The following is a 20,635-nucleotide window of genomic DNA, read 5'->3' as shown; positions in this document are numbered from 1 at the left end:
GAGGACAACCATACAATACTGGAAATTATGGCTTAACCAAGTTGATATACACATTTTGGGGGGAACATAATTCGACCCATGACACTGTGTATTTTCTACCTCTGTACACCCTAGCAGCCCTACGTGCAACAGAAGGAAACACAGCCTGGCCATATTCTACTGTATGAATACACATTGCATTTTCCGCTTTCCTGGGCTTCCAGGTTCACCTCGAGTGGAGCATAACATTCAACAAAAACCTCCTTTCCTAGAAGCATCCTTTTGAAGATTGCCATCCTGTGAGAAACAGGAAAAACTGGAAATAAGATCAGATTTTTGCCATCAGGCTGACCCAGGTCTGATTTCTGGCTCTGCCACTTCCTAGCGGTGTAACATTGGACAAGTTTCCCAGCCTCTCTGAAGAGCCTTGCATCCTTACCTGTACAGGAAGGGAAACCAGATTGTGCATGTAAAGGGCCTAACAGACATTCATTCCTGAGCAAATCACACTGATGTTGCCATGGGCAGTAGGCATGCCAAAGGGTGGAGATGGTTACAGAGAAGGCGGGACCACAAGGACAGGAGTAATGGATGTGGGGAACGTGGCACTGTACCAAGACACCTTCGATCTAATGCAGCTGTGTCACTACTGGGTTGTTGTTGTTAGTTGCCATCAATTCAGCTGCAATTCATGGCAACACCATGTACAACAGAACAAAACATTGCCCAGGCCTGGGCCATCTTCATGATCGTTGGTATGTTTGCACCCATTGTTTTAGCTATTGTGTCAACCTATGTCGTTGAAATCTTCCTCATTTTTGATGACCCTCTACCAAACATGCTATTTTTTCTAGCAATTGGTTGTTCCTGACGACACTTCCAAAGTAAGCAAGCCAAAGTCTCACAATCCTCACTCCTAAGGAGCATTCTGGTTATATTTCTTCCAAGACTGATATGTTTGTTCTTCTGGCAGTCCATGGTGTATTCAATATTCTTCATCAGCACCACAGTTTGAATGCATCAATACTTCTGTCTTCCATTTTCATTGTCCAGCTGAGGTATAAGTTGCCATATAGGTACCTGATGCACAAATATTTGTTAAATACATAAATTGTTAATTATACATACACATACATACATATACAGTTTTTACATAATTTCTATCATGCCTGTCATGGATTGAACTGTGTCCTCCAAAAATATGTGTATCAGTTTGGCTAGGGTATTATTCCCGGTATTGTGTGACTGTCCATCATTTTGTTATCTGATGTCATTTTCCTATGTGTTATAAATCCTACCTCTATGATGTTAATGAGGTGGGATAGTCACCAGTTATGTTAATGAGGCAGGGCTCAACCTACAAGATTGGATTGTGTCTTGAGCCAATCTTTTAAGACATAAAAGAGAGAAGCAAGCAGAGAGATAGCGGGACCTCATACCATCAAGAAAGCAGCACTAGAAACAGAGTTCTTCCTTTGCATCCACGGTTCCTGCACAGAGAAGCTCCTTGTCCAGGAGAAGACTGATGAGAAGAGAAAGAGAAAGCCTTCCTCTGGAGCTAACACCCTGAATTTAGACTTCTAGCCTGCTAGACTGTAAGAAAATAAATTTCTCTTTGTTAAAGCCATGCACTTGTGGTATTTCCATTACAGCAGCACTGGATAACTAAGACAATGCCCAAAGCTTATTTGGGTAAAAATTGATTCAAAATCAAATTTAAAGACCATGATCTATATGGAGACAGATATAGGGTTTTCTCTTTCTTCTTAGGGACAGGATACCTTATATCCTACATTGCCCAGAAGTTGTCACCTATAGACCATGTCTTTCAAGGCGTGCTAGCATTTTAACTAGCATTAAAAATTTTAAAAGGAGGTGGAGGCAATCCAAGCTCACATGTATTTGGAGAACCCTGAGTTTAAAGTTAAATAGGATTTTTATTGCAGGAGGTTTTTTTTGTTTTGTTTTTTTAAATTATGTTCTGTGAATCTCTATAAGGGGAACACAGCATGGGCTTCTCAAACTCACTAAATGGTGCAAAAGGAACCCGTTATTCTGCTGGATCAGACTGCTATTACACTGCCAGCCAGCACTGCTCTGTCGTGGACTGTTCCTGATTTGCACCTTTGAAAAGAGGTATCTTTCATCACTTACATCCCTGGCTTCACTGAGCACTCCCACCTTCCTTATTTGAGGGGTTAGAAGATTAACACTAAGCATGCTTATGACGAAACTTCCTATTAGGGTTTGCCTCAATGCCCTCTCCTGTCTTACCTGCCTGGGGCACACATAACGCTCCTCCCTAGCTGGATCCTGGAACAGAAGAGGCTGAGGTGGGGAGAAATCAGGAGGATACAGGGAGCAAAACTGAAAATGAGGCTGAAGAAGTTCATATTTGTTTTCCTCAAGCTGTTACTTTTGGCTTTTTGAGCCTTTCACACATACTGTCATTAGCACTTAGTCCACGGTATTGCCTGTGCCTGTACGTGGTAGGTATGCAATACACTACACGTCATGAAAGAAAAGGATGGCAGCTACTCTGCTCAGTGAATTGTACTGTGCTCCCAGCTGTTCTATTTATTCACTTTTGTAAAAATAATATTTTGTTTCTGATGAAGGTTTACACAGCAATTTAGGTTCCCATTCAACAATTTCTGCACAGGTTGTTCAGCAACATTGGTTACATTCTTCAAAATGTGTGAACATTCTCATTTTTTTTTTTCGTTCCAGTTGTTCTGTTTCCATTAATGTAGTTTCCCTGTTCCCTTACATTCTCACCTTTGTTTTAAAGTAATTGTTTGGTCTCATATAGACAGCTTTTTAAAGAAGCACAGTACTTACAGGTGATATTCATTATTTTTTTAGTCAATTTGCTGTTTATCTACAAGGTGTCCTCAGGAGTTAGTTTCAGTTCAAGGTATGGAAAGTATTTGTTGTAGGACAATAGTCTTGGGGAGTCCTCCGGTTTTGGCCAGTCCAGCAAGCCTGGTTTTTTTGTTTTGTTTTAGGAATTTTAGGTTCTGTACCACATTTTTCTCCCACTCTATCAGGGTCCATCTATTGTGGCCCTGAATAGAATGGTTGGTAGTGGTAGCGGGGTACCACTATCTAGTTCTTCTGGTCTCAGGGTAGATGAGGTCGTGGTTCATGTAAACTATCCGTCCTATAAATTAATTTCTTCTTTGAGTCTCTGGTTTCCTTCTTTCTCTTTTACTCTGGACCTATTTATTCACTCTTAATAATCACTCTCTTAAATAATAAGTTAATTGTCCTCTCTGTTCCAAGTACTGGGTCAACAGTCACAGGTAAGCAGGAAAGCTGCTCCTCGAGGGGCTTCAGGACTAGTGGGCAAGACTCTTATGTAAACTAATAAACTCAATAAGGGATTATAGGTGCTGGAATTAGGTATGCATACCACCATGACCCACACTATGGAATACTGATCATATTGGATCCTTCTGTTTATGATAAAACGTGACCTTTAAAGCGCCTCTGAGATACCACAGTAAAGCACTACAACAAAACACAAGAAAACAGGCTTTGGATGAGGCTGAAAGAAAAACTCTCCTAAAATTAAAAAAAAAAAATTCTTTTCCCTTTGTAATAATTTCAAACTTAAAAAAAATTTTGCCAATACCACAAATAACTCCACATATTTCTTCACTCAGATATCCCAAATGCAAACAACCTACATTAGCCACAGTGCAATGATCAATATCAAGAAATTAGTGTCGGTACTTTCATTTACAGATCTTACTCACACTCCACCAATTGTCCACAGCATGTCTCTTCTGGTCCAGGATTATGATCCAGGATCACAGTAGTTGCCTTTTGTTGTCCTCTTGTTTCCTCTCAGTTAGAACAGCTCCTCAGTTTGTGTTTTATGACCCGAACCCTTTGAAAAGAACTTCAGTTTGGTTTTTGAAGACTCTTCCTCAATATGGGTTTGTCTGATGTTTCCCAGTGAAACCCAGGCTGTGTATTTTGGGTAAGAACACCAGAGTTATGTGGCTCGCTTCTCAGTATACCCCACCAGAGGCACTTAACGCTGGTGTTTTAATCCTGGTGCTATTAATATCATGGAGAACCCAGGGGTGCGGTTCATGGCAGGCTGGATAATGCCATACTGTAGACCAAGTGGGTGCATTTTATAACCAAGCATGTTTCCAGAGACAGGTTTACCAGGAAGCTTATAAGGCTTAAAAAGGAGATCTGGTGGTCCAGCGGTTAAAGCTTTTGGCTGCTAAGCTAAAGGTGGATGGTTGAAACCCAGAGCTGCTCCACTGGAGAAAGATGTAGCATACACTGCTCCTGTAAAGATCATAGCCTTGAAAACCCTATGGGGCAGTTCTACTCTGTCCTATCGGGTCGCTATGAGTCAGAATCAACTTGAGAGCAACGGGTTTTGTCTGGAATAAAGCTTAAGCTTCAGGGTCTCTCATTTCCCTGCTGAGGGCCCCAGAAAAGTGTTCACATGGACATACGCTTTGGTGAAATTTGTCAAACGAAGTTGAACTGCAACCAGTTAGGACAGCCGTCTCTGTTCACTCTGCTGCCCCTTCTGCTTACTCCCTCTTGAGTGAAAGGTGGGACACCAAAGACACCTTTGGCTGAGAGGTATTGTAGTTGTGTGCTGTTGAGTCGTTTGCAACTCACAGCAACCCATATTGACAGAGTAGAACTGCCCCATAGGGTTTCCTAGACTGTAATCTTTATGGAAGCAGATACCAGCTCTTTCCTCCTGCTGAGCAGCCACTGGGTATAAACCACCGCCCTTGTGGTTAGCAGCTGAGCACTTAACCATTGCACCACCAGGACTCCTTTGAGCAGCACTAGGGTTGGAGAGGATTTAGCATGAGTTTAGTAAGGTATGTTTATGTAGGTGGCTTCACTCAACAATGCTGCATATACAAGAAGAAACACATGGCACGTTTGTTTTATTTTTTCATGAGGAATGCACAAAGCAGAAATGATGCTATGCCTGTGCTTGTAGGGCACCAACTTGGCGCAGAACAAATGCGTGCCCAATGGCGTGGAATGGCCGATGGATGCTCTCATGTCAACTCTGTTCGAGTGCCCATCTTCCTAGTGCTGCCGTAACAGAAATATCACAAGTGGCTGCTTTTAATGAGCAGAAGTGTATTTTCTCACAGTTTAGGAGGCTTGAAGTCCAAATTCAGGGCCCGGGTTCTAGGGGAAGGCTCTCCCTCTGTTGGCTCTGGGGGAAGGTTCTTGCTTTTTTCAGCTTCTGTTTCTCAGTTCCCTGGCCATCTTCAAGTGGCATCTATCTTCCCTCCATTTGTGCTTCCTTCTTTGGGCCTGAACTGCCGCTCTTATAGGTCAAACCTGACTGGCTTAAGACACACCCAACACTGATATGACCTCATTAGTATAACAAAGAAAAAGTATATACCCAGGTGGGAGGATAGCCACATGTAAAGGGTTTAGGAGTTACAACACACATTTTTGGGCGACACAGTTCAACCTGTAAATAGTCCGTGGGGAAGCCAGATGTTTCCACACCAAAGAGCAGCTACAGCTGTCCCCAGGGCAGCAAACACACACAAGTTCTGCAATAAAAACCCTGTACTTTGTCATCAGGGAGTCACGACATGCAGCTTAAGGACAATCTGAGCATACCGGGAGTCAGCCCAAGGCAATAGCAGCAACCTAAAACGGCGTTTGAGTGTCCTTGTGACGTTTATTTCTTGAATGTTTCAGATCTCAGGTAAGACAGGGTTGAAGTATCCTGGCAGAAGCCAATAGCAAAAGCAGAAATAAAATACCATTCTAAATAAATATTCAGTCCGCCTAAAATGACCCCAGAACGATCCACTGAAAACATGCAGTGGCGAGGAGCAGCCTCCTGAGCAAGGAAGCTCCATAAACCGAGGAAGGTGTGGAGCTCCAGGCCCAGGACACTACATTGTCGAGTCCTTATACTGGATTAGCAGGTGGAGTCTTGTCGGTTAGCTTCTGGGGCGCAAACTGAGGAAGGGGAGAGGGAGGTCCCCATGGTGGCTCTCTGCAGGTGCCCAGGTTTGGGCATGCTGGTGGTCATGCTCACTGGCAGTTGCCTGCCGGGCGTCGTGGGGCCGGGCGACGGCAGGTGGGCTCTGTGAGACAGACAGCTGGCTCACACACACGTCCAGGGGAGTGGCCGGCGGGGCCTCGCTAGGAGCAGTCCCTATGGCTGCACTGCCTGGTCCCCTGAACCTCCGGGGCTCGCGCTTGGGCGGCGGGGACCTCTGCGGAGCCTGCCCCGGGGTGAGCGGTACAGCGTTCCTTAGAACCTCCAGGCAAAAGCAGGATTCAAATGCAAAGTTGGCGGTGGAGGGCAGCAAAGGAAAGGATTTTTCAACACAACACTGTAGGGAGAGGGGAAGGCCAGGTAAAGAATACAGTACTGTGGCGGCCCTGTCTCCAGTGTAGTATACCAAGAGATTCAAATGGGCTTTAAAATGGATGAGGGTGTTTCATTAACTTGATTTGCAAATGAGGTCAAGTACTCACCACAAGCCCGGTAAAAGTGGCTGCTATTATTTGCTAGACTTCGAATAGAATAATAAGGCTCCCAGGCTGAACTAAAAAGGTTAAAGCATTTGAGCTTGTAAGTTAAATAAATTGTCTATCAAATTATGCAACAATAAACCTTTTTGGCAGGCATGTGCACACACCAACACCCATCTCTCTCAAGGGTTATAATGAACACTTTGAAGGATGTAGAATGTCCGAATACATGTGTCTTCGAACACACACACACACAAATCTCAAATCTGTCCGTACAACCTATGTAAATAAGACAATCAAATGCCAATCACCAGTGTTGAATAGGAAAATTATAGACATCTCATTTTTATTTTAAGCCTTTTCTTATCAATGAAACCAAGTATTAGCCATAAAAACCTGACCCAAACTGCAAAAGACGGGAGAAACTGCTCTACAGCAATGCAAATTTGTCTTATCCTGCTGGAAAGGAATTGTCAAGAAACCTTTACTTCCTAATTTTAATCTCATAAAAAGTCTCTCTGTCTCAGTGGGTGCAGGGCCAAGTTACTTCCAGCCAGACCGGAAGTAACCTGATGCCAGTGGATCTCAGTAGAGGGGAAGGCAGGGTTCAGTCAGTCATGTTAAGATCAGCCTGTGGTGGGTCTTCTCTGTTTCTCCCTCCTCTTGTCTTTACAAGCCCCGTTGTACCCAGCTTCTTCCAGCCATTGGCTTTTTCTGGAACCCGAATGGCCTCCCGATATGCATATGGAACAACTGCTCAAAATAAACCCTATGTTCAAATTCCAGTGAGTTTTGACTATTTTGGAAACCAGATAAATTCCACCCAAGCTCAGGAACCCTGCTCAACCCTCCAGAGCCTGCTTAGAGCCAATAAGGTCTGATAGGATTCAAATGGTGTTCCTCCAAAAAAGATGTCTTTCTATTCTTGCACGGCCTGAAGCAAATGTTCTGCCCTTGTCACATTCTCCCCCTTTACAGATTTGTGTGTGTTGTACCTGCACATGAGTGTGATTACATCATTAGCGCCTGACTACTAACAAAAGGTGAGTGGTTGGAGCGTAAAACTAGTGGCACAGAAGAAAGGGCTGGCAATTTGCTTCTGTAAAGATTACAGCCAGCAAAACCCTATAGAGCACAGATCTACTCTGTTACACGTGGGGTCCCAAAGCGTTGGAGTCTACTCAACAGGAAAGAGTTAACCAACTGACTTACAGTCCTTTTAAAAGACAAGACAAGCTTAAGTCTATGCCAGTTTAGGTAGGGAGCTTCTATGGCTGGTCCAAATAACTGTCCGTGGGCGCTATGAGTGCATGAAGTACTGAGCTCTGATTGGTTGAATTCCACCGTGGGCACCCTGTGCCCAACGTTAGTGGGAGACACGCATTCTCTGGCCCCCCCAGAGCAGTACCGTCAGCGTCAGCATTCAAAATGGGGGATCTTTGGGCTTACCGCTGACCCACCGAATCCAAATCCGGCTTTCAACAAGCTCCCCAAGTGAGTTCTATGCATATGCAATTTAAGAAGCACTGGCCTAGTGGTTTCTATACCATAATTTTATACTTGATTATTTACTTCAACAGGAGTTAACTTTAGTGCAGCCACTTTTCTGGAGCAGGTAAACGAAATATCCCTTCTTTATGATAGCCGTGCATGTGGGAAGATAAATCACAAGTTTTACGTATTGCAGTAACATTCTAGGAAATAAAAGAGAGAGAAACATTGGTGCAGACAAGAGTAACAAAACAAACAAACCCAAACCCACTGCCATCGAGTGGATTCCGACTGATAGCGACCCCAGGTCACAGCAATCGCTATGGGTCTGATGTGCTGTTGTTTGAGTTTAATGTTCAACAGGAAGCATGGTAGCATTTATCTCTTTTTGGTAAAAAGCTGACAAATTCTATTAAGTTGATACATTGTCTCTGTTGTTGTTGTTGGGTGCCATGGAGTCAATTTCAACTCATGGTAACCCCACGGACAGAGTTGACCTGGTCTGGTTTTCTGGGCTGTAATCTTCACTGAAGTAGGTAGCCAGGTCTTTCTCTAGCAACGTTGCCGGGCAGATTTAAACCTCCACCTTAATGTAACCACCCAAGGGCTTAACCATTGCGCCCCTATCTTTATTAGTAATACGGAAAAAACACACCTGGATTTTAGAAATGGCTCTGCTCCTATTATGACGCATTCTCCTATTTCTCCACAAGAGGGCAGCATAAGCATAAAACCAAAACCCAAACCCAGTGCAGTCGAGTGGATTCCGACTCACAGCCACCCTGTAGCACAGAGTAGAACTGCACCGCAGAATTCCCAAGGAGCGCCTGGCGGATTCGAACTCCAAACCTTTGGTTAGCAGCCATAGCACTTAACCACTGTGCCACCACGGTTTCCAGCATAAGCATATACGTATTAGGAAAAAGCGTTTGGAAGTATCGTGTCTGAAATTGTGCTGCCATCTGGCGGTGAAATACGAGAATGCGCCATGAATGGAGATGAGAGCTGGTATTTTTTGTTCAAGGAGCCCTGATGGTGCGATGGTTAATTGGGGGGTTCAAACCCACCAGCTTGGTTGCCAGGAGGGAAACTGGAGCCCTAAGGCTCAATGGTTAAGAGCTCTGCAGCTAACCAAAAGGTTGGCAGTTCTAATTCACCAGCCTCTTCTTGGAAACCCTATGGGGCGGTTGTAATCTATCCAGTGCAGTCGCTATGAGCTGGAGTCGACTGGACTGCAACAGTATTGATTGAGTGATCGGCTGATTGATTCATTCATTCATTTATTTTAACTGTCATCTGTGATAGGGGTGCATCTTTCAACTCCACTAGGATTTAGGAAAGTACAGAAGCATTGCAGAGAACCATAACAGAAATATTCATATTTTGTGTGAAGAAGAAACTCGTGCTTCTGTAAAGATCACAGCCAGCAAAACCCTGTAGAGCATAGTCCTACTCTGTAACATATGGGGTGCCCAGGAGTCAGGATCAACTGACAGCAAAGAGTTAACCAACTGATTTAGGTTCCTTATAAAAGACAAGCTTACGTCTATGCCGCTTTAGTAGGGAGCTTTGATGGCAGGTCCAAACAACCCTGTCTGTGGCCCCTATGTGCACAGTAGGCACTGAGCTCTGATTGTTTGAATTCCACCGTGGTCGCCCTGTGCCCGACTTAACGGGAGGCACGCACTCTCTGGGCCCCACTGAGCTGTACCGTCAGCGTCAGCATTCAACATGGGGAGTCTCTGGGCTTAGCCCTGTCCTACCGAATCCAAATCTGCCTTTTAATAAGCTCCGCAGGTGAGTTCTATGCACATGCAATTGAAGAAGCACTACTGGCCTAGTGGTTTTTCTACCATAATTTTATACTTGATTATTAACTTCAGCAGGGGTTATTTTAGCGCAAACGCTTTTCTGGAGCAGGAAAAGGAAATATTCCTCCTTTATATCGCCGTGCATGCGGGGAGATAAATCACAAGTTTTGTGTAGTGTGGTAACATTCCAGGAAAAAAAGAGAGAGGGACACATTGGTGTAGACATGCGTGCTGGTCGCAGCAATGGCGGTGGTTCTGATGTGCTGTTGCTTTCATATAATGTTCAACAGGGAGCGTGGCAGCTTTTATTTGCTTTCAGTAAAAAGGTGACCATTTTAAATTCAATTAAGTTGATAGATTGTCTCTGTTGTTGTTGTTGGGTGCCATCAAGCCAATTTCAACTCATAGTAACCCTAAGGAAACCCTGGTGACATAGTGGTTAAGTGCTATGGCTGCTAACCAAAAGGTCAGTGGTTCGAACCCACCAGGCGCTCCTTAGAAACTCTGTGGGGCAGTTCTACTCTGTTCTATAGAGCCGCTATGAGTCGGGATCGACTCAATGGCAATGGATGGATGGAGTAAACCCATGTGACAGAGTAGAAGGGCTCTGGTTTCTAGGCTGTAATCTTTATAGAAGCGGATATCCAGGTCTTTCTCCAGTGAAGCTGCTGGGTGGATGTGAACCTCCAACTCTAGGTTACCAGCCAAGCGCTTAACCATTTCGTCCCTATCTTTAATTACCAATATGTAAAAAAATCTGGATTTTAGAAAGGACTCTCCTCCAACCGTGACGCATTCTTCTATTTGTCCACAAGAGGGCAGCTTAAGCACTAGCATTAGCAAAAACCATTGGAAAGTATTGTGTCTGTAATTGTGTTGCCATCTTGTGGAGAAATAGGAGAATACTTCAGGAATGGAGATGAAAGCTGCTATTTTCTGTTCAAGGAGCCCTGAGGGTGCAATGGTTCAGTGGGCAGTTCCAATCCACCAGCAGCTCCTCAGGAGAAAAGACCTGGCGATCGGCTCCTGGAAAGATTACAGCCCTATGGGGCAGTTCCACTCAGTCACATTGTGTCAGTATGACTTGTAATTGACTCAAGGACACACAACAACAACAACTGATTGCTCACTTTATATTGACATTACTTGTACAAATTATTCATTAGATTATTTTCTGATAAAAATGAGTACATATTCATTATAAAAATTAGTATCGAGACGAAAACACAAGTCACCTATAGTCAAACTACTCAGACGCAGCCAAGGCCAATAAGCTTGTGTTTATCTTCACTTTTCTAGATGATAGTTCTGGGAAAGAAGAGGAATCTACACATTTTAAAAGACAATACGTCCCCACTATAAATGGTTTCTCTTCCTCCTTTTCACATCGAATGTATCTTGAGCACTTTCCCTGTATCCCTAGATATTCTTTGATATTACGAGTTTTAAAGATTGCGTGGTGTTCCATCCTTTGTATACATTATACCTTGTTTATCAAATATAAACTGATCATTTATGCTGTTTTACCTGTCTTTAAATTATAAAAGATTTCACATATAGAAACTCTATAGACAAAAAATAAATCAGACACTCAATCACTACCCAACTATGATACATGTTGATTTTTTGCCATCTTTGCTTCCATTTTATTTGTGAAATAAACATTCAGAGGTAAAGTAAAAGTACCCTCTTTACAATTAATTACTCTCCTTCTATCCCAGAGGTAACCTTGAATCTGAAGTTGGTGGTATTCTTCCTATCCTTGACTGCACACGTTAACTACAAATGCATGTACTCCTAAACAACATACTATTGTTCTGTGTTTTTAAATTCTAGACATAAGTACCCACAAACACATATCCTTTATTCACTTAATATTATAATTTTGAGATGTACCCATTATGCATAGACATAGTTTATTTTAATGGTTCTAAGATATTATAATTTATCAGTATAATTTACTAGATAAATATAATTGGGGAAACAGAAAGCAGAGGGGGATCTACCAGCCTCTCTGAATAATGGAGGGGGAGGTGGCTTTTTATAGTAAAGATGGGGAAGGGAAGAACACAGTGGTCACATGGTCACAAGGTATATACCTCAGCAGCAGCTACCTACTCCCAGAACATCTTGAGTAAACTCCGTCTCCTACAGCTCTCTTGGGATCATGCAGGTGTCTATGAGTTCTCCAGGACATGTGTCTACGGAACAGTTGAATATAACAAACTGAGGACATTGGATACCTAGAAGAGGAATGGCTGATTCAAAAGCATGTGTCTCTTCAGTTCTACTGACACCACCACACTGCACTCCCAGTGAGCCCGATTGACAGTCCAGCCAGGAGTGGGTGAGGGCCCCCTTTCCTTGATTCTCACCACCACTGTCCCCACCTTGCTGTAAGCCTCTTTGAGGTTAAACATCTGTAGTGGGTTGAATTCTGGCCCCTCCCCAGAAAACTCTGTCCACCCTGTCCAAGAGTAACAATTCTCGAGTTGGGGAAACAGAAAGCAGAGGGGGATCTACTAGCCTCTCTGAATAAAGGAGGGAGAGGTGGCTTTTTATAGTAAAGGTGGGGAAGGGAAGAACACAGGGGTCACATGGTCACAAGGTGTGTACCTCAGCAGCAGCTACCTACTCCCAGAACATCTTGAGTAAACTCCTTCTCCTACAGGCACAATCCTGACCCTCATGCTTACTTACCAAGAGCCTGACCCCGACTCTTATCTGATGTAAGTCACCTTGGGGTCAGAGCCAGGCAGGTTAAACAAGGTGATTGATAGGGTGCTAGGGTCTTCTCACAGCATCCAGCCAGAGCCCCAAGGCCACGTGCATATGAATGAGAAAAAGTCAAGGTTAGATTCTCAGGAATGCAGAAGCAGGAATCTGCAACAAACTGCACTTTTGATTCAGACCTCCTGTCAGCTGTTACTGCAAAACATGGATTTGAGCTGCCTGGTGCAAAGCCTATACTGAGGCAGGGGTGAGGTAAGCAGCAAGAGGGCTTTCTTGTATACCAGCATACAAGACACAGAGGGAAATGGGCTCCTCAAAAGTCTGTCTCTCTGCTGGAGACCAACCGGAGGATTTTATAGGATTAGGGCTTAGGCCTGAACAATCTGGAGAATGGTATTTCCTCTTGGAGGAGGGGCATGTTGACCACATTTCAGGCGTGTTGACCTTCTTTGGGTATTCTTTAGAGGTCCTCTGATGCCATCCTGGTATTGGTCACAAGATGGGCCCCCATTGTCTGGTTGTCTCTTCCCAGATCTTATTGATCGTTGTTCTGCTTGTTCAGGAGGAACATAGGTTAATTTTAAACTTTGTAGAACCGTGGAGAAAGGGAGAGGAAAGGGAGGAAACAAACCAGAAATCACAAAGTCACGGGGGTATGCAAAAGCTAACTATGCAAGCCATGTAGAAACACTGCTCCATACCCAGGACCTTAGGCTGCTAGGATCTCTTTCTCAGGCCGCCCTTTCACAGCCATTTTGGAAACCCTGGTGGCCTAGTGGTTAAAAGCTACTGCTGCTAACCGAAAGGTCGACAGTTGGAATCCACCAGACACTCCTTGAAAACCCTCTGGGGCAGTTCTACTTTGTCCTATATGGTCGCTGTGAGGCGGAATAGACTCGACGGCAATGGGTTTTTGGGTTCGGTCAGCCTTTTCATTATGCCAAGCGCTTCGGTTTTAGGTATTTGCTAGCACAACCAAGAACCTGAGTGTGTGGCCTTGCTTGGGAGGAGGGTCTTTGCACACCAACGACAAGTGTCCTGTGCAGACGTGGAGAAGACATGGAGAAGAGAAGAGGAGAAGGCCAGGGGAAGATGGAGCAGTGATTGGAGTGATGGAGACACGGGCCAAGGAACATCTGGAGCCGCCAGCAGCTGGAGGAGGCCAAGCGCCTCCAGAGGGAGCGCGGCCCTGCCTGCGCCTTGATTTCAGACTCGTGGCCTTTAAAAAAAATTTTGTTGTGATAAAAATGCATATAACAACACAGCATTCCCCCATTAACATTTTGTACACGTTCATTCAGCGACACCGATGGCATTTGTCATGTTGTGCAACCATCAGCAGTATCCTTTACCGAATTTCCATCCGCAGAAGCAGATCCACGTTCCTTCAGAAATAGTGTCGCGCCTGCTGCTCCCTCCTGCACTGGTCACCACTGTTACAGTTTTTCTCCTCCGTTGCCTATTCTAGATATTTCATGGAAATGAGATCATACAATATTACTCGTTTTGTGACTACCTTCACTCAAAGAGATGATTTTTAGCTTCAGTTTAGCTCAGAACTTCACTCCTGTTTATGGCTGTAGGGTCCCATGACTCGGAACCGACTCAGCGGTTAACATTCCATTAGATATAATCAGTTAAGGCAGCTCTAGGAAACTAATACCTTATCTCTCTGTGTTTCATCTTGTTAGCGGGCCTGTAGGGTGAAATCTCAGACCCTTCACAGATTCTTGACTTGCCGGGAACGAGCAGAGCCTGGGGGCTGTCACTGTACTCAGGGAGCTGAGCTTTGGCGGAGGGACACAGCCAGCCTGTGGCGACCCTGAGAGGTCAGACATTGTAGGCTGCTAAACCTCTTACAAAACACAGATAACAAAGACTTATGTGGCCCCAAATGTCCATCGCACTGAGTTAGAGAAACCCTAGGCTAGAACCAACGGAAGGAAAGAGCACTTTGGATTTGTTCCCCACTGTATATCTCGCGGAAAGCCTGGTGGTGTAGTGGTTAAGTGCTAGGGCTGCTAACGAAAACGCCGGCAATTCGAATCCTCCAGGGGCTCCTTGGAAACTCTATGGGGCAGTTCTACTCTGTCCTATGGGGTCGCTATGAGTCGGAATCACCTCGAGGGCAGTGGGTTTTCGGTTGGCTTTTTAATTTTTTTTTTCTGGGAGTATATCCTGAGAAAACTCTGGTGGCACAGTGGTTAAAAGTTAAAGCTTCTAACCAAAAGGTTGGCAGTTCGAATCCTCCAGCTGTGCCTTCGAAACTCTATGGGGCAGCTCTACTCTGTCCAATAGGGTTGCTATGAGTCGTATTAGCTCCACTTGTGCTTGGTTTTCTTCTGTTTAGAAACCTCATTGTGCCTAGCTTCTTCAAACCTTTTGCTCATTCTGGAGTCCAAATGGACTCCCTACAGAAATAGAGAATAATTGCTCAGAATAAACCTTATGTTCACATTCCAGGGAGTTTTGATTATTTTGAACACCAGATAAATTCCACCCAAACTCAAGAACCCTGCTCAGCCCTCCATGGCCAGCTTCCTGTGTGTGTGTGTGTGTGTGTGTGTGTGTGTGTGTGTGTGTGTGTGTGTGTGTGTTGTACCGGCACATGAGCATGACTTCAGCCTTAGCACTTGACTACTAACCAAAAGGTTGATGGTAGGAACTCACCAGTGGTGCTGCAGAAGAAAGGCCTGGAGATCTGCTGTTGTAAAGACTACAGTCATCAAAACCCCACGGAGCACAGTTCCACCCTGTTTACGTGGGTTCCCTATGAGTCGGAGTCAACTGAACAGGAAATGGTTAATCAACTGATTTAGGTTCCTTCTAAAGGACAAGCTTCAGTCTATGCCAGTTGAGGTAGGGAGCATTAAGGGCGGGTTCGAACAACCCTGTCCGTGGGCACTACGTGCGCAGGAAGTACTCAGCTCTGATGGCTGAATTCCACCATGGTCGCCCTGTGTCCACTGTTAGCGGGGGCAGGCATTCTCTGCGACCCATGGAGCGGTACTGTCAGCAACCTCATTCAAAGTGGCAATTCCCTGTGATTATCCCGACCTCTCAAACCCAAATCTGCTTTTGAACAAGCTCTGCAGGTGAGTCGTATGCACATGCAAGTTGAGAAGCGTTGGTTTAGTGGTTTTTCTACCATAATTTTATACTTGATTATTTACTTGAGCTGGATTTCATTTGAGTGCAGACACTTTTCTGGGGCAGAGAAGTGAAACATTCCCTCTTCAATATTGCCATGCGTGTGGGATATGAATTCCAAGTTTTACGGAACGTAGTGTAGTGAAGGTCTGTGAAGGAAAAAAAGAAGAAGACAAAAAGCCACGTTAGCCCAGACCAGAAGGCAGGTCTCAGCATTCGCTGTGGCTGTGATGTTGTGTTGTTTGAGTTTAATGTTCAACAGGGAGCATAGGAGCATTCATTGTTTTCAACGAAAAGCTGACGATTTCCAATTCCCTTCGGTTGATCAATTGTCTCTGAGTAGACCAGGTGAGGTATTATGGGCTGTAATCTTTACAGAAGCAGATAGCCAGGTCTTTCTCCAGTGGCGCTGCTGGCTGGGCTTGAGACTCCAGCTGAAGGAAAGGACCCAAGTGCTTAAGCACTGCGAAACTATCCTTAATGACCAATATGTAAACCAATGCTGGAATTCGGAAACCTCTTCTCCAATCAGGATGCATTCTCCGGTTTTTCCACTAGAGGGGAGCATAAGCGTACGTGTTAGCAAAAACCATTGGCAAGGGTGTCTGAAGCTGTGCTGCCATCTTGTGGAGAAACCGTGCAGTGCTTCCTGAATGGAGATGCACGCCGCTATTTTCTGTTCAAGGAGCCCTGGTGGTGAAGGGGCTAAGTGGGCGGTTCCAACCCACCAGCTGCTTCACAGCAGAGAAGACTTGGTGCTCCGCTCTGGAAAGATGACAGCCCTCTGGGGCAGTTCTCAGCCACGCAGAGTCGCTATGAGTTAGAATTGATGAGTTAGAGTCGACGCTGTGGCACACACCCTCCGACAACAATCGATTGCTTATTCTTTTATGACGTTACCTGCACAAGCAGGTTATTCATTAGACTCATTTTTCTGATAAAAATGACTATATATTCGTTTTAATAGTTGCATAGAGAAGAAAACACAAGTCACGTATACTCACACTACTCAGAGGCAGCCAAGGTGACCAAGTTGGTATTTATTTATCTTGACTTTTCTAGACGATAGGTACAGAAAATAAAGGAAGCTACACATTTTCAAAGAAAATATGCCCTCACCGTAAACTGTTTTCTCATCTTCCCTTTCACATCATGTGTAACTTGAGCTTTTTCCTTGTACCCCTAGAGACTGTTTGATATTACCAGCTGTAAAGTTTGCATTGTGTTCCATCCTGTGGCTACCTTGCAGCTTGTTTAGCAAATGCAAGTTCATCTTTTAGGTGTTTTACTGGTCTTTAGATTATAAATGATTTCATGTAGAAACTCTACAGAGAAAAAAACAAATCAGACAGCCACGTAATCACTACCCAACTTTGACACAGGTGAATTTTTTGGCATCTTTGCTTCAATTTTATTTTGTGAAATCAAAATTTATAGGTAAAGTTGAAGTACCCTGTGTACAATAAATTCCTGTCCTCCTGTACCAAAGAAACCTTGAGTCTGAAGTTGGTGTTACCCTTCCTATCCTTGAGCTGGTATTTTAATTACAAAAGAAGTATCCTTAAACAACATAGTATCATTCTGTAGCATTAAATTCTAGACATAATCATCATCATTTAATCCTTTATTCAATCAATATTATAATTTTGAGATTTACCCATATTGCTATGCGGATAGTTCTTTTCAACGGCTCTAAGGGATCCTAATTTTATCCATATAATTTACTAGATAAATATAATTTCTTGGGACATTCCCTCTGAAAGCATTACCATTGTTTCAGATCCTTTAGAATCAAAGCCCTTGGGATCACGCAGGTGTGGATGAGTTCTCTAGCTGGGGTGTCTAGAGAAGAACTGAATGTAAGTAACCGAGGACTTTGGGTGCCTAGAAGACGAATGGCTGATTCCAAAGAATGTGCCAATTCAGTTTACTAGTCACTGCCACACTGCACTCCCAGTAATGCCGATTGACAGGAATGGGTGAGAATCCCATTTTTCCCATCCTTGCCACCACTGTGTGCCACCTTGCTGTCAGCCCCTTTGAGGTTAAGCATCTCTGTCCCCAGAGAAGCAGCATGACTGCCCAGAAGGAAAACCCTGTGCCTGCATTAAATACTGTTGGATTCCATTTGCATCGGATTGTCCAAAGGGCAACACTGGGTAAATGCAAAGGAGCTGTGTGGTGGCCAGGCCTCAGCTCAGGAGCACTGGTGTGCAGATGGAAGGGTGAAGGGTGGGCTCCTTGGGGACACCATCATGGCCTGTACCTTGTGGGTATGGCTTTCCACACCCCACTTGTGACACTGTTAGAAGGGGTCTCCAGACTTTACCCTGGGACAAAGACAGTGATCGGTCATGGGGTGTGTTCGTGTCATTTCTCAGGAGGGCAGGGGTACTCACAATGGGATTGGGAAGAGAGAGACAAAATGAAAACAAAGACAAAATCACCGTGGAAATAAGATGAGTATGTTTTCCTGAGTATTCTCGCCAACACTGCCTGGAAATCCTGGGTGTGGATCCACCACCGACTGGGCCACGGCCCTGGAAGTGGCCTGGTTCTCCCAGTGGACAGACCTTGTCCCAGTGTCTGGAGCACAGGTGGTGGCTGAGGCGGCAACAGCCTACAGCCATCCAGACCAATAACATCAGTGTCTGCACCGCTGCCCTCCACCAGGGGGAGCCAAGCTGGGTACGGGGGCAGGGCCATGGGTTCAGAGGTCACACCCTCGGCCTAAGGATTGGCCAGACGGCTTTCAGGGCCCCGGACGCTGCCCCCTTTCTCCGCCCGGTCCAGGCCCAGGCCAGTCCAGCTGCATTAAACAGCCCCCCGTCTGCCCGCCCGGCCGCCCCGACAACCGCCAGCCAGCCAGCCAGCCTGCCCTCTCTCCGTCTCTGGCAGCAGCCGCTCAGCCCTCGGTCCAGAGCTCTTTCGGGACCCGCCCTGAGGGAAGGCAGGAGCTAGGCCACCTTCGCCCAGCCACCATGGTCCACCTGAGGGCGTCCGAAGTCCAGCAGCTGCTGCACAACAAGTTCGTGGTCGTCATGGGGGACTCGGTGCAGAGGGCCGTGTACAAGGACGTGGTGCTCCTGCTGCAGAAGGACTGCCCGCTCTCAAGCAGTCAGCTGAAGGCCAAGGGCGAGATGAGCTTCGAGCAGGACAGGCTGCTGTACGGCGGCTGGTGAGGCCGTATGCACAACGGGACCCACTACCGCGAAGTCCGCGAGTTCTGCTCCACACACCACCTTGTGCGCGTCTACTTCCTCACGCTCGCTTACCCCCGGTACGTGGAGAAAGTCCTGCTGGAGCTGCTGAGGGGCGAGCACGGCCCAGACGTGGTCATCATGAACTCCTGCCTCTGGGACCTGTCCAGGTATGGCCAGGATTCCATGTGGAGCTACAGGTGGAACCTGGAGACCCTGTTCTGGCGCCTTCGCCAGGTGCTGCCCGAGTCCTGCCTCGTGGTGTGGAACACTGCCATGCCCGTGGCTGAGACGGTCTCGGGGGGTTTCCTGCCGCCTGAGGGCATGCCCCCGACCGCGTGCCTGCGGGATGATGTGGTGAAGGCCAACTTCTACAGCGCCGCTGAGGCCAGCAGGCTCGGCTTCGACGTGCTGGACTTGCATTTCCACTTCCGGCACTCCTGGCAGCACCGGCAGCCAGATGGCGTGCACTGGAACCAACACGCTCACCGAAGGCTCTCGCAGCTGCTGCTGGCCCTCCTGGGCGACGCCTGGGGCGTGGACCTGCCCTGCGACGACCCGGTGGGCAGGTGGATCTGGGAAGGCCCTAGGAGCCCTCACAGAGGGCCCGCGAGCGACAGGCTGCTCCAGCACCACGGAGGTGAATCCGGTGAGGAGGCCCCGCCTTCGCGCCCACCTAGGCCTGCGCGCCCTATCGTTCAGTCGCGGAGTCTCCTTGTATCCTGGCCCCAGGTTCCGAGGCGCTTCCAGCAGCGCCGTCATGGCTCCACTTTGCCCTGGGACCAATCCCTGCAGCGCCAGCCATGCTCTGGCGACCCCTACGCACTGCACACTAGATATGGCGAGGAAGCAAACCTGACAGCTGGCCGGCAGCCCCGCCACAGCTGAATACATACGGCCTCTGATCAGCACCAGCGCCGAGTGGCACACCGCGCTTCGCCGCCTTACCCTCCAGGTCCGCCTGCAGGGCCACGGAGGAGCAGGGGCAGGGACCGCAGTCCCTGATGTGACCAGGGGCAAGGCTTGTGTAGCCCCCCTCCACGTAGGCCGTCTTCTCCCCCTTGGACCCTTCCGTGGGGGATGGCCCAGGCAAGTAAGTCTGGAACACCTCCAGCCACCCCTCCGCCCCTCTCAGCAGCGACAAGCCTTACTCGCTGCGAGTTGGGGAAAGGAGCAGATACCAGACGTGCACCCTTACGGCTGTCTCCTCCTTGCCTTGATGCACAAACGAACTGAGAATTAAAAAAGTGAGTTAACAAACACAATGTCTCTGCCGAGTGTTTGGGGGACTGTACCCTGGCAGTTTGTCCATATTGGATCAGTGTAGCCTGTCACTCCCATTATGCTCCCATTGCCTTTTGGGGTAAGGTGCAGGGCATCCGGAACGCCTTCTCCGGGACTTCCGCTGCTTTCAGGGCCAAAGAGGCAATCGGGCGAAATCCATTCCTTCCAATTACCTGTAGTTTCTGTAGAAGAGTTATTTGTTCAGAAAAGCCCTGAAATTGAGCCGCGCTTCACCATTTAACAAGATCCAATGGTCAATTCAGTGAGCTGACTTTAAGGGCCTCTCAGGGCTGGTGAAAAAACAAGCCTCCCAGACTGTCTTCTGTACCCATAAAGTGAATTAATTTATTTGCACACACTTGGGAGACTGACAGCTTTTCTAGCGGCCAGGGAGTTTCCTTGGCAGAAAAACCAGTTTTTCTCTCCTCACCTGAGGAGCTTTTACTTAAAGGAATAATGTACCTTAAGACAAACGGG

At 46.4% G+C, this 20,635-nt stretch overlaps 1 protein-coding gene across 1 annotated transcript; it reads left to right on the top strand.

Annotated features, from left to right (window-relative positions):
- Positions 1-18,655: 18,655 nt before the first annotated feature.
- Positions 18,656-19,762, top strand: LOC126069851 (PC-esterase domain-containing protein 1B-like). The gene is given in 1 exon segment (XM_049873487.1): positions 18,656-19,762. A coding segment is annotated over 1 exon segment (1,107 nt).
- The last annotated feature ends 873 nt before the right edge of the window (positions 19,763-20,635 follow it).

This window comes from Elephas maximus, chromosome Y, assembly GCF_024166365.1.
Source record: "Elephas maximus indicus isolate mEleMax1 chromosome Y, mEleMax1 primary haplotype, whole genome shotgun sequence".
In the NCBI taxonomy this organism is placed as follows: Eukaryota; Metazoa; Chordata; class Mammalia; order Proboscidea; family Elephantidae; genus Elephas; species Elephas maximus.
This window is presented reverse-complemented; position numbering and strand designations above follow the sequence as displayed.